The following is an 18,026-nucleotide window of genomic DNA, read 5'->3' on the forward strand; positions in this document are numbered from 1 at the left end:
ACTGTCTTCACTGTGGTCCATGGTATATCTAATGCCTTGGAAAAGTATTTGTACCCTTCTCCAGATACCTTTCAACAATGAGATCCCTCAGCTGCTTTGGAAGCTCTCTGTGGACCATGGCTTTTGCTGTAAGATGCAACTGAGGACATGTCAGGAAAATCCTCCTAGAACAGCTGATCTTTATTGGGATTAATCAAAGTCACTCTAAATTATGACATATTGACTACTATTTGTCATGAGTTTGAATGTGATTGGTTAATTCTGAACACAGCAACATCCCCAGTTATAAGAGGGTGTGTACACTTGTGCAACCACATTATTTTAGTTTTTTAGTTTTTATTCTTCCCCCTAAAATATTTTAATTTTTCAATTGAATTGTGCATGTTATAAGTCACATTACAGGTGGAAAAACCTCTGACATGATTTATCTTGTAGATATACAATGCAACAATTCTCAAGCAGAATTCCATATTTCTATTTTTTGTATTATTTAACTACTATTTTATAATGTAAAACTACCTCTGCAACTCACCACTGCACTTTATCATATTATTTTAGCCTGTACATATTAGTCAAGCCTATTTGTTGTTTCTTTGTATTTATAGCTAAGGTTATTGTTATTATATTTTTATTTTATTTTTTATTGTAGTTGTTATTCTTATTCCTATTCTTATGCCTTGTACAAAGAGAGCACAGTTTACCAAAGTCAAATTCCTTGTGTGTTCAAGCATACTTGGCGAATAAACCTGATTCTGATTCTGATTCTGATTCTGATCTTGGTCTCATTTTTTTACATCACAAAACCTGGCATTTTAACAGGGGTGTGTAGACTTTTGCTATTCACTGTATATCATTATGATATGGCACTTATTGTGATATGTCACCTCAGCTGTTTATTTTTTACTTAAAATAGGTAAAATAGCTCCTCAGCTAAATCAAATACATTTACATCATTGTTTCTGTACATTAATTCAATTGATTGTTGTCATTTTATGCCTGTAACTGGGCCTAACAAGAAAGCAAAATAAACAAGTAATAATAAATAAATAATATGCAAAATGTTGTCTTCACTTTTTTATGTCAGTGTTTTCCAGATGCCCATCTAACCTTCCAGATCAAGGAAAACTGAAGTACTATTTTTCTCTAAATCTACAATTAAACTGTTAAAATGTTTATCACAGGCTTTGGTTTTATTGTGAAAGTTGTGACCGGAAGTCTCGATTTATGTTCCCACTGCTTTGACGCCTCTGTCTGCATGACGCTCCGCGCGCCGCTCGTTCTCAGGGAGTAGCGTATTGCTGAGCAACGGAGGGGGAGAAGGCCGACGCGCGCAGCTAGACTGAACAGCAGCAACGGCAGGGCTGGGCTCTAACACACCTTCAACAGTAACACACACCAGAGAGGAAAAGGGTAAGTGAGGAGCAAAATTCACTTTTTTATTACCAAGCACTCAGTATAATAATCACGCTGACTAAGAATACGCTTTAACGCAAGTGAAGTTTGCGGCAGACAGAAAGGGAAAAGAGTCGCTGTTCTGCTGCCCATCTATTGATGCCAATGTGAGGTTTAATTTCTACGATGATAAAAAACTATCCGGGTTGACACGACTGGACTTCTCATGTTAAAACCATCAGCATATATTCAAATGAACGGATACAATGTGGCAATAAGCGCAGTTTATAAATACCCAGAACTGGTCTGACTCCTTGTGGGCTAACTGGATGTGGCTACTGTTGTTTGCAGCAGCATGACCAGCCTGCTCTGCTCTTCCTTTGTACATTGATCCAGAGCCTTGCCACTCTCCTCCCTCTGTTAGGACATTGCCCACATTTTCTCTAAATCCCGTTATCATTTGCTTATGACCTTTTTTCTCTCTATGACTTGCTTCCTCCTTTAACCGCACGGAGGCTATCGAGACAGGATGCACATTAATGAAGGTCGGTCACAATGGACGCTTTGTGTTCATCTCGGTGGAGACACACTAACCTGAGGGTCCTCTTTGAGTCTATTTATATTGTCTGAAGGAAGGATTTCATGTGGAGGCTTTCGCTATTTAAATGCAGTTGCAGTAGGTTCCCCGATCTTGGACCCCCCTCATCTTCTTCTGTGAGGGGGCTTTGTTTTGGTGGGGCAGATGTAGCTGGCCTACATGCATCCGCTCTCTTTGTGTTGAGTTTGATTTTTGCTGTCATCATCACATAGATATAAACACAGATATAAAATAGATACAAAACGTAGGGACATTGCAAAATGTGAGCTATAGTTGCAATGTATGTAGAAAATATATTAAATAAATGTTGTTTGCATGCCTCTTGCATTTACAGACTGTCATTATTTCCTTATTATTGGTGTTCAGACTGCTTTGAATAAATTATGAATCAAGTCAACATGCCAGTGGGAGATACATAACAGATAGACTCAAAGTTACACAAGTGTTAAAAAAGAGATTCTTGTCCTAACAGTAGAAGCTGATCAAATTAATTCATATTAACAATTTATCTCAATTTCATTTGATGGCATTACATGTACCATTAAAGGCCCCTTGGTTCAGGTCTCTGTTAATAACACAGTTTGCTGTTCAGGTACTGAGTTCCTTCAATAGCCAGAGAGAAAGCGGCTGCACACCACACCAGCAAGTCCTCTAGTCTCCTCCCTCCTGGGCTGTATTAATTCAAATTTTTTGGGATTGAGCCATGTGCAGTTGATACCATCCAGTCCAGTTTTGCTCTTTTTCTTTTCTTTTCTTTCTTTTCTTTCTTTTCTCTCTTTTGCGCTGTCTTTTTTTCCCCGCCTGCTTCCTGTCCTCCCTGCAAATGTGGCTGCCGGCAGGCTGGTTTGCTCTTCAGGCGGTTGCATTTTTAAAAAGTGTGTCAGTGTCACAGGACCGTTGCTGCACTCACTGAGAGAAAGCAGCCTCCTCCATGCCTTCATATGTGTACATTTACATAGAGCGCATATAATAACAAACATGTAAATCTATTGTAACAAATTAATATTTATGTGTACTATATCTGTTGAAGTTTCACTATGTTGTTATGTTAAAGGTGCCTCTGCTTCACTAAAATAACTCTTGTAATAACCAGGTTACCAATAAGCAATTTGTACAAGTAAGGCTTCACTTCAATAATAGGGGCTTATTTTTCCCCCTTGTCCACAGATGGGACTGAGGACTTTGTTGTCCGGCCTGCCCACGGCCATTGTGTATAGTAGGAAGTTTAGGAAGTGAGTTCATTTTACTTCAGTGGCCAGGGAGTTATATTTGTGACCAAAAACAACCTAGCCTAGGTCTTGATAGTCTCTTTCACTCTATTTAAGTTGCTCAGAAAAGTGTTTTTGTATCAGGGTGCCTGTGGCTTAAAATAGCAGTGAATCTCACGTCAGTAATCTGCCAGAGTGGAAAAGTTGAAAGGGTTATGAGAGGCAGATAGCTTTGCCTGATGCACCTCCAGCTTGTGTGCTGCAGGGGCAGAGAGACAGAATAGGAAAGTGAACAGAAAAGTCTGCGGTAAGACATTTGTAGGGAGTGAAAGAGAGACTTCTTGGTGGAGTAGAAAACAAGAAAAACGCTTGAACAAATTTTTAAACATCATCATCAGCCTCTCCCTTGTTATGGTACATGAAGGGGTGTGTCGTTTTTTTGCCTCTCAAAATGAAGACTAAAACACGATGAGCTCCACATCTGTTTTGGGGTGTAACATACTCCCCTGTGACTTCTTTCCACTGCAGATATTGATCTTGTATTTGGGCAGTTTCCATTCCCATCTCTCGCCCTGCCAGGCTCCCTCTGATTGTCCTGTTATGCTAACGTGTTTTTTTCCCTCCTAAGTGCTAGTGTGGATTTCAGAGTGAGACAGTTCACTATTTTTGTGTGCTGCTGCTGAGGCTATTGCTATGGGCAGGATTTAACATTGGTGGTGCCATAATCAACGTGGCAGGGTTGGCCAAATGCTAATGTTCCGGTGAAAGGGCCACGGGTCAGACATTATCTACTCAGCAGGGGCCAAAGAGGGCCCTTAGAGCACTCAGCAGAGCAAACCTATACTTTAAACAGCCTACGACTAAAGATTAATGATACAGTGATTCATTCACACTACAGTCTGGCACAAGGATATTACAGACAGTGAATGTAGAGACCCCTTTAAAATAGTTCTTGGCTTGCAAAATTACATTTGTAGGAATAGCATTTATAATTGAGTATGTGTCTTGTAAAGGTTTTAGATGGTCTGTAAAACTGCCAAACATTATTGAAAAGGCTTACATAACCTCTTTAATTCAATTCAATTCAAAAAACTGTATTTGTCCCTGGGGGGCAATTTTAGGCACGTATTGAATACAAGAAAGAGACACATAAATTATAAGGATTGTAAAAAAGAAAGAAAATAGTTATGAAAACAAAACAAAATTTACAGGCGACAGTATACATACATATACATATATACACATATACATATACATACACACATACGTACATATACATACATATATAAAAACATAATTTACCAATGTGCAAAGAAGTCATGGTAAGGTAGTGCAGAGCAGTGTGAAGTGAAAAATGGACACAAATACTGGAGTGACAAGAAATAAAACTGCAGATCTTGTGTTGGGTACTAAAACAATAAATAACAAGTAACAATAAATGCCTTAAATAGAAACGTTTTTATTCCTTAATTGTCTATATGCTGGAGGGCAAGGGGGGTTAGGTTGAGTGTGATTGAGTATGTGTGTGTAAGAGAATGTGTGTGTGTGTGTGTGTGTGTGTGTGTGTGTGTCTGTGTGTGTGTGTGTGTGTGTGTGTGTGTGTGCGTGTGCGTGCGTGCATGCATAGTTGTGTTTTAGTTTGTGTTTTTAATGCCAAGGTGACGTCTTTAAGTCGCTATTCTTCTAACAAACTAGTCAAAGCTGAACAAATCTGCAGAAGCTTGACCCAGAAATTATTTGTATTTTGGCTTGAATAGTTTCTTTGCTTCTATCACCAAATTGATTCAGTGAAAGGTTGCACTTGAGTTGACTACACAAAGTATATTCTGCCTTATTTTGTCAAGTTGAGAAAACTGCTTCCAGAAACGGGAGTATTTCCGTATATTTTCTCTGAAAAATGAACTACACACACGCCTCAGAGAGTGAATCACATGCACTGAAACAGACAATGCTGCAGGGCATATGCGTCATTAATTCTCATAGATTATTAATCATCTATTCTTTATTATCTTTATCAGCAAGAGAGCTTCTTCATTCTTCACAGTGCTGGTTTCCCCTCTTTATCTTTTACAAGAAGAATCACTTTCTTAGTTCTCACGCGTAGGCTATGTTTTTTACTGAAATACCGTGTAGTTTTTAGTATCCGTGAGGTATAAATTTCCCATATGTAGGTCTGTGGGTCATATGGAATACTGGGGTCATGGAGCATGTGGTGGGTCTTTAAGGCCAGAGGGGTGTGCTGGCTTTGTGTATGGTGATAACAATGAGGCAGGCTGGACGGATGCAGGCTAATGGAGGTGTTTGCTTGTTTGTTCATATTGCCAACTGCTCATGTGATGTGTGTGGCTGCTTTTCTGCACCATATGGTCTTTTCTGCTGCATGGGGAGTTTTTTTTTCACCCACATGCTGCATTTACAAGCCACATCAACACACATAAAGCCCATACAGAAAGACGCACACTCAGGTTTCTACAGATTTGAGGGGCTTTAGTGACACCGTAATGATTTATTACCATCCTGCATGGTGCTATTATCCTGTTGTAAGAGATTAATGTCAGGGTATCATCTTTATCTGGCTGTATTAGCTTTGTACGTTTGGAAATGTACAAATCACTTCCTTCATGAGCTTTTTTTGTGCTTGTCTCAATAAATAAACAGCAGCACTTTAAATTCACTCCAATTTTACAGTTTATATAAAAGTATAACAGGGAAAGCATGACCCATTTCAGCCACATGTTCAGATGAATTATTTCCTTCTGATTTGACTCATATGATGACCATGTCATTACTGGAAAGGTCAATGAGCAGGAGAGAAAAAAAAGCAAATGGTGCAGTTTACAATGTATGTGTTTCAAAGTGTTCCTCCTCCATCATTTGACCAAGCAACAACCTCCACCTGCAAGAATTAAAGCCAATGCCGAAGTGTTAAAAACTGCAGTTTCTTGAGGCTGGCTCTGGAAGTACCGGAAACCACATACACACCCATTCAAAAGAGCCAATCTTTTACAGCAGATATAAACACGTTTATATCTCCATCGGTACACACTGTACGGGGGGTGAATTCTTTCATAACGCGGAAATTTCGAAGATATTAAGATTAGGAGTTTTCCACTATGAGAGGCACAGCTGACTTGATTGACAGGCAGGAACACTGTAGCTGTTGGCGAGGAGGCTCAAAGCCCGCCTCTTTACCTCACACTAGGGCTGTTTTCGAAATGGCCTGCTACATACTACCTACTAAAGTAGTAGGCAGTAGGTACTGCCTAAAACTTACTGCATTTGAATTTAGTCTGTAGTATGACTGTTCTGTTCGATCTGTGTTGCAGTACGCTGGGCCAGATGTCACCGGATTTCCGGTTTTGGAAAGCGGAAGTAAACAATGGCCAAGCTGATAGATGAACTGCTTCTTTAGTATCCACTTATGATTTAAAAAGTTAGGAAGTGGTTTATATGGAATTTAATAATTTTCACTGCACCTAAAAACTGAGTTCCCTTCGTCAAAAAAAGAAGAGAAAAGAAAAAGTGGAACAAGCGCTGTGCATTATAGGAAACAGTAAGCGAGGCAGACTGGTCCGATGCATACTGTGAAATGTTCCTGAATCAGTAGACATCCGGGGAGCTTTGGCATACTGCAGATTTTGCTCTTGTTCACATACTACTTACTACATACTGAATTTTGGCCGAGTCAATAGAATAATAGGCAGTTTCGCTCAACAAACGATAGGTTGACTTCAGCATTTCCAATATGGCTTCCGCCGACAATCGGTTTCAAATCAGCCCTCGAGAAACAGATGGGTGACGTCACGGATACTGCGTCCATTATTTATACAGTCTATGCATTAGACGCCATTCTTTAAACATACAGAGGTGATCGCTTCAACAGAATATGGCTACTGAATGTTTTTCCCTGTTCTTCATGTGTGAGGTGAGGTTAAGTAGGGCAGCTTAATTCAAATGTCAAAAGGAATCACACACTTCGAGACTGATATCCCAAGAGGGGCCACAGAGTGTTTTTTTGTGCACCCCCAATTTTAGACCAAGACCGTTTAATATACTGTTTATTTAACTGATGTCAAACAAAACTTCTGATGATCGACCGGCTGCCCTGCAGAGATAAGATTTATTTACCCTGTGTTCAGAACACCTAGAGTTCAGCGTCTGGCTTTGACATGATGAGCTCACTCCTCATTTAGATTACTCATAGTGGTAAGCCTGATGTTGGCATCACACAATCATTTCTCGAATGGTACAATAAAAGTGTTGAAGTTTTGTAAACACAGCATAAGAAAGAAAACCTGTGAAACCATGATGCACTTCCGGTGATTGGGTGAGTTTTTCAGATGGATAATTATATGAACTTTAAACATAATGTTGGCTTATAGGCTCATCATATTGTAGCTCAAATAACACTTGGATTCAGCTTGTTTAGGTGTCTGAGATATCTGCATCAGTCCCTCTTTTTGTCGGAAGTTTAAAGTGGAACAATAGATCCTCTTCCGCTGAACACTTTCATGTCTGTATGTACTGTAGACTCAGCCATTAGGGAGTAAAAAATCTGTCTGTCTGTCTGTCTGTCTGTCTGTCTGTCTGTCTGTCTGTCTGTCTGTCTGTCTGTCTGTCTGTCTGTCTGTCTGTCTGTGTCCAGGGGAGCTGTGTTCTTTACACCCTTCAGGGTCTAGGCTTTTCCCCATCTCCCAAAAGATTTGAAGGGTTGCAGGTGCAATACAGTCTCCCTAGTCTGTGAAGTATTGACTTTCTGACCTTATCTCAGCATTTTCAAGGAAATATGTTGTTGCTTTCTTCATTTGTCTGGCCCCTTCAATGCGCTGTCTTTTCATTGTTTTTGTTTATGTGTTGAACGTTCTATCCAGCAGCACTTTACCTTCTTAGCTCTTTTTTGTCCCAGTTCTGCAAAGCTATATTGGCTACAACAACATAAATGTCAGTGCATACATTTCAATGTTACAACCCACAAAAATTCACGTCTTCTTTTTATAGCATCTGTGGCACTAATTTGTCCTTGAAGAACTCACTTTCAATCATAATATCGTCTTCAGATTGTCCTCCAGATACCGCTCTGTTCTCTGCCTTTTCAGCCAAGGAGGCTATTACTTCTCCAGCTGACTACACAGTGCTATTTATATCAGAAGCATCAGCTTCTGCTTCTGTTGTAAACATTGAATGCACCACCTCTTGTCTGGCAGAGGATTTCTCCTGGGAAAGACTACATGAAAGTCCAGAACAACAAATGCCTGAAAGCCTTTTAATTGAATCTCTATTTATCAGTGACTAGCAGAATGAGAGTATTTTGTGTTTGCTATTATCCTGGAAGCACAGCACAGCAAGTGTCAACAACAAACTTGTTTTTTGCTTTATGAGTTTGTTTCAACTATACTGTAGTTATTGGTATTTTTACTGTTCTTCCTCTGTGATTTAAGCATTTTTACAATCCAAGCAGACAACCACACCCCTGCTAGAGCTAAGTTTGGCTCTCATCACAAGACTGTGAGGAAATGTATGTAACAAGAGTATGAGTTGTCTCCCTTCGTCCACCCTGGTTCTTTTTTCTCCTGCTGTCATGATGTGCTTAGCATGTGTGTGTCGGTGTAAATCTATGTGTGGGGGGCTATGTGGTCTTAGTCAGCTATCGAGGTCTTGGTGGTGATGTGACAGTCTTGGAGGTTAAACACATTTTGAAGCATATGAGTAGCACTGATGGTTACTCAGCTGTTGCATCATCTTGTGATACACACTGGAGCCAGATGCTACGTGGAGAGCAGCGGACATGTGTTGCAGCAGAGAAACTTATTAGTGATGGCAGTAAATAAACTTGTACTCAGTGGCATCACTTCCTGTCCTCTGTAAGTCGGTGTTTGTAATTGGCGGGAGGGAACAGATATGAAATGACAGAAAGACAAAAGACTGCTTGTGTAAATATTTGCAGAAAATGGGAACATTGAAGAACAATTAATGAGGGCCAATAAATGAGATAATACAACACAGCTTTGTAATCACCCACATGTCTGCATATTTGATTGTTTATAGTTCCTTATTATTGTATAATAAATCCTAATTAGCTTTTAATCTGTCTCTCTGTTAGTGTTTAAGATGACTTCCTCATGACATTATATTCTATTTTTTGAGCTGCGAAAGAGCAGCCACATTGAATCTGACACTTGGTTTATGTAACCCACATAAATTCACATCATATCTTCTGTAGATTCAAATACAAGTAAGCTGTTCACCACAGGAAGCGCTGTGCACACTTATGCCTGTTCACTAGCCTCTCCTCTTTACAAAGAATTCACAGTCATCTCGGAATAATCCTTCCCTTTCACTCCTTAATTCTGTGTGTTAGGTCTGTGGGCTGGGGAATTCCTTTCAAAACTATGAAGTCACTATTCCTCCTTTTTCGCACCACTGTGAGTTGGAGTTGCTGTAAGAGTAGAGTGGGTATGAGATTAAATTCAGAGAATAATGGTGTATGTTTTTGCAAATGTTTAAACATCGAAATTGTGAAGAGCCAGTACTAACAAGCAGGGTTTTGCATCTCCTATTGTTTTAAATTTCAGAGGTTAAGAAATGGCGTTTATGCAGTTTGAAGAAGCTTGAAGAAGTAAACGGTCATTATCTTCCTTGGTTAATCATTCAATACTTTGAATATCAAATCAGGGATGCACCGAAATGAAAAAAAACGAAAACGAGGAAACCAAGGCTGAAAACTGGACACTGAAACACTGAAATAAATTATTATGCCAATTATTAGTGGGGACACCGGGGACAGTTGTAACATGGGTCAGTTGTAACACTTGCACTTGCTCCAATCAGGAACAAGGTAGGAATCACCTGATTCACTCTGCACACGCAGTTTAGTTGCAGCTAGTTTGTATAGCAGTTTGAACACTGGGTAAAAGGAGCTCAAAGTTAGAGACAGAAATGTCAAAAATGTTACAACTGTCCCCGGTCTCCCCTACCATTGCATTTATGGCTCTGACTGTGAACTAACCTCACTAACATCAAGGATCTCATTGAACTTATCAGACAACGAGGGTGCATGCCCCTCATCTGGTTCAGAGAGATGAGTCCTTTTTTCTGTGCTCTGTTCTCCTTCTCCTGCGCTGTGCGCTTCTCCGTCTCCAAGCGGGTTCTCCACATCCATCGCGGCCTGGATCATTTCTCGTGCGCACTGCTTTATTCCGTCATCCAAGTAATGATCTTTATAATGCGGATCAAGGAAAGTGGCGATGAAGTGCAGAGGATCCGAATAGATCTCAGTGAAACGTGTGCTGACAGATTCTAAGAGAGTACTTTCCATTGTTTTCACTCTGTGGTCCGTCTCAACCTCTTTGCTTAGAAGACGCTTTAGTGCTGCAATTAAAGGAATAACGGATGCAGACATGTTGGATCTTATCCAGACAAGCGTACTGGTCCCGTTTTTTGCTTGCGTCATCACAACATTATGTTATGGTCGTGTTGTTTCGGTGATAAAAGTCTTTCGGCTCAAAATGCACTTTTCGGTGGCCGAATTTCTGGTGCATCCCTATATCAAATGTCAAAAAGGATTAAAAACTGTTCACAAGGATTTAAAGAACCCAAGGTGTAATTTGTAGATGTAAGTAGAGCCCAAACACCACAGTTACTAAATAAGTAGTACATAGGGACGTTCCGAAGCAACTCACTTCCTAGTGGTCTAAACTGAAGTTTAAATTCCGACCAACTGATTAATCAATAGGTTAGAAAACACTCAGACAACAGTCACAATTGAGTACAATTTATTTAACATAGCTAAAGAAGTGATCACAGAGTCTGTAAACAGTGTCAAATTGGTTATCCTTTGTGTCTAACGTCAGCAGAGCTAGCATATCAGCCTACAGCTGTCCAAGATATAACATCTGGCTCAAAGAGCACATGTGCAGCAGACAGCTGCAGCTCCCTTTTCAGATCCACCGCAGCGTTCCTCCTGTATGCCGTGTCTTTCATGTGTGCTAGCAAGAGGAATTTTTAATGGCACTGCACAGGCTGGCCTTCATTGTATTCAGACTCCTCAACCACATTATCGTTTACTCTTCATTCTGTACTGAGTGTGTAGTGGTTATTGATGGCAAGCCTTCAGATGCTTTGGTTTCAGTGGGAACGGGAACCTCACATAATTGCAGTGTAATAGCAATGCTGTTCTTCTCTGTAGACTATCTATGTTAATGAATGCAGAGTCTGCATGAACATAATTTATGTTCCATGCCAAACATGTAAAGTGGTCATATGACTGTGTTGTCATGGCTGTTGAAGAAACATGTTTACCAAGCAGAGGATGCAAATCCTATAGCGTGAGATGCGGAGCTGGAATCTGACCAGTTACAGCTTTAATGGATTATGTTGTTCAACTATTGTTCAGCTGTAGTATGTCTAGGACAATTTTGACAAACTAATGTGTCATAAGACATCCCATCCTTCTTTGTCCACATGTTTTCTTTCCCTCTCCAATAACAACACCACAACGGCAAAACTTGCTCTCAACTCAACTCAACTTTATTTATATAGCACCTCTCATGCATAAAACATTCAGCCCAAAGTGCTTCAGAGAATAACAGAGAGACAGAAAACAACAGCAATAGTAAAATTATAAAAGGCAGGGTTATGAATAAAATACTTAAAAATAAAATAAAATCAATACAGTAAAATTAATAAAATAAGTAATAGTGGAAAGAAAAGTTAAAAATAAGGTAGCATTAACAAGATCAGATGAACACAATAAATAAATAGATGAATAAATAATTAAAATAAGACAAATAAATGTTAAAGCAATGATTTAAATAATAATGGTTAAAATAATAGTAAAAATAATAATAATAAAAAAAAATTATAACAATGCAATCCGGGGCTAAAAATAAATGACTCCAAATTAAAAGCTAGATTAAAAAGGTAAGTCTTAAGTTTACTTTTAAAAACACCCAGAGAGCTCGCAGTCTTAACGTCCAGAGGCAGAGAGTTCCACAGCTTAGGGGCATAAAAACAGAAAGCTCTCTGGCTGGCGCTTGTGTGAGACACACGAGGAACAATTAAAAGGGAAGCATTCGAGGACCTTAGTGATGTGGTTGGAACATAGAATGACAGGAGATCAGTGATGTATGGAAGAGCAAGATGTAGCATTGAATATGTTTAAAAAATACTTAGCTATGACAGCATTTTGCATTCCCAACTTATCGTCTATCACATTAATTTATAACTGTCTTAAATTCCCACATTAAATGTTCTCATATGATATAAAGTCCTTGGATGATCTAAGACTAAAAAGCTGATCCCTCTTCCATCAGAGACAGCTGTTGCTCTGGTGCAGTCATGTTCCCAACAACAGTGTGCAAGGAACCGTTAGAGGTGTGTAGTTGATTAAAATTTTACCCAGGGGATTATTGAGTTGGTATATCCAGTACTTATGAGGTCAAGTGAGCAGGAGCTAAGCTCAATAATCTTTAATTCCCTCTCTGATGGGCTTTTCTTGGCACTTTTAACATGATGGAGCGCCTGTTACTTGAGTGTTTCTTAAACCTCCCATTTAAACCTGTTAAATGTTAAAATACATAAACATTTATTGTATCAAAATGATCTAAACCTCTCTATCAATTTAAACAAAAAAGGTAATTTATGCATAAAAATCCTACTTCCCTCTGAGGTGTTTCATTATCAGTGCCAAAAATGAAGCTTTACAAAAGATGCTGACAGAATAATTCCCAACAGTCCTTCACCCAGCTATCAAACTAAACTTCTAACAATTCAGACAGTCAGTTTGAATATCGTCATGGATATAGTAATGCCCGTCAGTCCTTCCAGGTCTGAAAAAGTTTGAGAGTCAAAGTGGCTGTCTTTGACCTCTTTTCCAGCTCAGCTGAAGGAGAGCGAGGGGAGGAGGAAGGCAAGAGGGAAAATAAATGTCCTGCTGCGGAGGCCAGCCAACATTCCTACATCACTTCCTCCTCTAACATCTGGCAATGATCAGGGCAGGCAGAGAAAAAGGGAGGATGTATCTTACTGGTTGGCTTAGTGTTCATTTCCAGGCGTAGACACTGAGGCATCACATTACAAGACCGCCTACTCAACCTCATTCCCCCAACCAGCAAAACAAAATGAAGCCATATTATGAGTTTTGATTTAGTGCATCACTACCCCACTGTCTCATTACTTCATTATTTTTTCCATTGTCACTCTTTCTATCGTATTGCAAACAAGCAACATGTGTTTGCTTGTGTCTGTGGTTATAAATGAAAAGAAGTAAAACATTTTCCCTTTTCTCCTCATTCAGGATGGCCTAGCTGTGTTGTGTTGTTGGCAGTCTATCGGCAGTGAGCTTCTCGGACCAAAGGTTTGTAATTAAGCTCACTATTGTATTGTACATCATATTTGTTCCTTCATATTTGAGATCCAAAGTTGCCAGAGTTCAAATTCCAGCATTCCCTATACACATTTAATCCTTTAAGAGCAGTTAACAGCTGCTAGAAAGACACCTCTGTTTATTAGCCCACACAGATTAGCTGAACCTCTTCTACTTCTCGTCTGCCTGTCCCTGTAGGTGTGTACCAGAGGCAGAAGCAGATTGCAGAGATGAGTGTGACCTCCTGGTTCCTGGTGAGCAGTGGGGGGACTCGTCACAGACTGCCTCGGGAAATGATCTTTGTTGGCCGGGATGATTGTGAGCTGATGCTTCAGGTGAGAACACTCAATGAACCAGAGCAGACAGAATTTCATTGTTGCATTTAGGTGCTCTTTTCTTGCAACAAATGATAGTCTGAGTCTCAGCAAGCGGCTCATTTTGAGATGATTACAATTGAATACAAAAAGCCTGACATTCATTAAAGGTTCTTCTCTGTCATATAAATAACCTGCTGACCTCTCTACAGTCAGTTTAATAAGCTGATGTGTGTGAGTGATCACAGAGTGACTTCACGGCTCATGCTCTTTCTCTTGCAGTAACAGAACTTGTTTATACATCTTCATGCTTGTGTGTCCGTGTGTCCTGAGGTGGTGTCTGTGCAGCTGTGCATACGTCCAGTGAGACCATGCGTTTGCTCATGTGTACCTCTGGTTGCCTCACTATTAATAGAAAGTGGGGCAGATACCTCCCGAGTTAGATCTTATCTAATGGACTCGGTTGTTTTGGGTAGAGGGTGCAACCATGGTAGCAGTCTCTGTTATGACATTAGGTGTTGAGGGAATTTGACTGGTACCAGTACCCTTAGGAGAGTTTGACCGTGAAGAACACATTTATCAATACATTTTTACTGTGTTGTTGTAAAAAGGCCTTACTTTATAAACTGTCAATTCTATCAGGGTGGCTGTCTACGCAATAGTATAAAAATATATTATGATTTCTGCTTTCTGCACGGCTTTATTAGTGGTCTGCAAATCCTCTGAGGTTTTTCTGATAATACTTAGAAGCTTTAAAAACATGCATGAATACATACCATTTATTTTACAAGTGTTGTAAAATCCAATATTCAAAGATGTGTAGAAATTAGGCCAGAATTTAGGTTGTTAATCACAATTAACTTCATTTTTGATCACATGTTTTAGAATTTCATAATTTTGCATTTCAAAACCGTTTTTGAGTCAATATTAACATTGTAAAACATTTCTTACTCATGTTGGATTAATGTGTGACAGCCCTAATAGAAATGTAATCTGCTTTAGGGTTTTGGAGTCAGAGGGACTAAAACATAAAACAGAATGATCTAAGGCATACAGTATACATTTTGTTTGTGATTGAACAATAGTTTTAATCAGTTAATTGCCCCTACAGGGATAAATTAAATTGTTTGAATTTAATTGACTTCATGTTGAGTTTTCCTATGCAATGCACAGTATAGGTACACTTTCTTCTTAATTTTTTTCTTTGAGGGTTAATTTTATTTACATCTAAGTCCTAACATGGCATTTCTCACACATTTCAAACAGCCTAAAATATTTCGTTCAAGCTGTTCAGTTGTAAAAGTTGATTGTTAAGGACAAGGAAATTGTTTTCTGCTTAATGCCATAGCGTTTTTTTTCTGTTCAAACTGAAGTTACCATGTTTGGACAAGAGGGTTGAGCTGGAGTGCTGACAGGGGTTTTGACACTAAGCTGTCTCAGCTATACTTTTTTGAGTGATCACAGGATTTCAGGATTCCTTTTTGTTCATTTTTTGAAATTTTTATCTCAAGTGGAAAATACTACATTAATTATGAGGACACAGTTTTGAACACAGCAGCACTGTGTCTTAAAGCTGACCTTGTTGCCCTTTCAGTCTGCTGATTGCTGAGTTTTTCTAAGTGTCTCAGCTGGCCTAATGCCTCTAAAAGTTCTTTTCTTTGATGAGTAAAATTAAGGAGTATTTAAGGTCATTTACTGAAGCATGAAGAGTTTTTCAAAGGTCATGTCAGGGTTGTTATTATTCAAGCAAATTCTCAAGCATATCTCCATGTAACCCTAACCATGCATGAGTGTTCGTCTGTGCATTTGTGATGTCCTTAGAATGATTGAAAGATATTTGGAATCTTTGAAATTGAGGACATTTTTGGCCTTTGGTCTGTCTGTCTGTCTGTCTGCGTGAGTGCGTGCGTGTGTGTGTGTGTGTGTGTGTGTGTGTGTGTGTGTGTGTCTGTCTATGCGTGTGTGTCTGTGTGCATGTGTATGTGTGTGTGAGAACATCACTTTGCGTGGTTGCTTACAGTTGTCCTCCATGTGACTGCTTTATCAAGCCATGGTCTAATCACAGGGCTAAATGCTAAGCACTGCATGCACCGAATTAAACACACACACACACACACACACACACACACACACACACACACACACACACACACACACACACACACACACACATTGAAAGAGTAGCAAACTTCCAGTGACAGAGAATTATGACACTACGACTTGTGTGATCTGACTGACTGGTAAATGCTTTGATGTCATCTCACTGAACTGTTCATCAATTACATGTATATCAATGGTTTTAACAGTGCTGTTTACAGACCCAGGCATAATGACTAGTAACTGGAACTGGTAAAGAGAAAGAAAGAAATAAAGACAGGAACAGAGTCAGTCTTAATAAGGGATGCAACAATACAGTTAGCCCACGGTTTAATACGTACCTTGGTTCTATGTAACAGCTTTTAGTCCAGTCCTAATGGTCTGAGCTGTCAGAGGGATTTTTGTTCTACATTCTCAGATGTTTAAGGTGAAATTTACAGCAACAGCAAGGGGAGATAAAAAGCTATTTTCTTGATTCAAAAACACATTTTATTTTTAAGCTCTCATACAGTGGACAGGTTGGAGTACAGCACTCTTCACTTCCCAATCCGACATAGAGTAAACTGTCTCCCAGTGAGGTAACTCTCTGTTGCCCACAAGGTCCAGCTATCTGTGGTGAGAGTGTTGCTCTGTGCTTAAGCCAATTTGTTTTCAATACCTTTGCTTGTTGTTTCATAGAGGTCAGGGATACCTCTGTGCAGAAAAATGTGTGAGAAGGTAGGGAAGCTCCGATCAAGTGTTTTTGAAGGTGACGGAAGCTCACATCTCCTACTACTTGAAACAGCTGCAAATCTTTGTCAAAGAACACCCCCTCTGCCCTTGTTATGATTTTGTCTCTCAGAACCACTGGAGTATGTAAGATGGAAGGCATGAGCAAGGAACTGTTGCTTAATGTTTATAGACAGTCTTTCTTTTGTTTACTGTTGAGCACACCACAGATTTGAAAGATGGCATTGCTTCCTCATATTGCTGGTCGCCATGTTAAAGTAATTATTGTAATCTGACACCAATATTATCAGCTTCCCCAAACTTCATCGCAAGTAATTCAGAGAGAAATAGAATGCATGGAAGCTAGTTCTATGCAAAACAGAAAATACCACAATTCATAAGTGCTTACTGGACTGTGGATGCAGTACCGAACAGTTCAATTTTAGATTGAGAAATGTTTCCTCCCAAGTCTTAATCATATAATTACTTTTCCCCCCGGTAGCTATCAACCAAATACAAAAAGTCAGTGAGGCACTTTCTGTCTCTTAGAATTATATCCTGTCTCACAGCTACATTGTGGTTTGTTGTGTGCTTGTTGGAAGATGTGTTATGTTATCCTTGTTTTCACAAATAATCAAATTTGCATTTTGTCTTTTTATCCTTCTGAACTTCATTTTGTGTCTTTTGGTTTACTCTCTGACACATAAACTCCTGCAAGTTCTTTTTGTAGAAGTTTTTAGTACCAGATGTATTCACTTTGCTGACTCTCAGTTTTTGTATAGTAAGTTGAGCTCCCTTTATCTGTATGTCTTTAGTTGATCTTTGGTTATTCAGACTGTCAGCCAGTCAGCAGTGTGTCTGTATAACAGCATGAGACTGCTGAATTTTTTGGAGTGAGGCACCAGATGCAGCTTGGTTGGTTTCAGTTCTGTTTGATGTAGCCTAATCTCACCAAGGTAATCAGATTCATGGTTGGCTCCCTGGAGTTGCTTCTCTTGCCTTTACTTCAGCAACACTGTCTTGTTATATACTTTTTCTTTCAGCATGATGTTACAGCCCAGCCCAAGAGGAGAAATAAGGTTAAAGAGATCTGTATGAGAATTGAAAATGACATTCAGCTCAGAGAATCATGAGTTGTTCTTCTTTGTTGTTCTTTAGATCTCAATGTGTAAGTGTGTTACTTTTTGGTGAAAAGATTTTAGTGCTAGCATGCTTTAAACTTTAAAGCATGGTCAAAGGTGGATGCTGCTTCAGCACTGTGTTCATATGAAGTTGTCTTAGATATTTATCAGATAACATCACTGTGTTTGTTCTGCTCCAGCAACTCCAAATGATGAGCTAATCAT

The 18,026-nt window shown here is 39.4% G+C and overlaps 1 protein-coding gene across 4 annotated transcripts in view; it reads left to right on the forward strand.

Annotated features, from left to right (window-relative positions):
• The first annotated feature begins 1,278 nt into the window (after positions 1–1,278).
• Positions 1,279–18,026, forward strand: part of cep170aa (centrosomal protein 170Aa) — a 45,557-nt gene continuing 28,809 nt past the window's right edge. For 3 of the 4 annotated variants that reach the window (XM_034682219.1, XM_034682220.1, XM_034682222.1), the window contains exons 1-3: positions 1,279–1,410; positions 13,493–13,552; positions 13,760–13,896. In XM_034682219.1, coding sequence (XP_034538110.1) covers positions 13,792–13,896 — 105 coding nt within the window. In that variant the 5' untranslated portion in view covers positions 1,279–1,410; positions 13,493–13,552; positions 13,760–13,791. The remainder of the gene's footprint in view (positions 1,411–13,492; positions 13,553–13,759; positions 13,897–18,026) is intronic. The other variant, XM_034682221.1, reaches the window with a different exon arrangement.

The sequence above is a fragment of the Notolabrus celidotus genome, chromosome 4, assembly GCF_009762535.1.
Source record: "Notolabrus celidotus isolate fNotCel1 chromosome 4, fNotCel1.pri, whole genome shotgun sequence".
Classification (NCBI taxonomy): domain Eukaryota; kingdom Metazoa; phylum Chordata; class Actinopteri; order Labriformes; family Labridae; genus Notolabrus; species Notolabrus celidotus.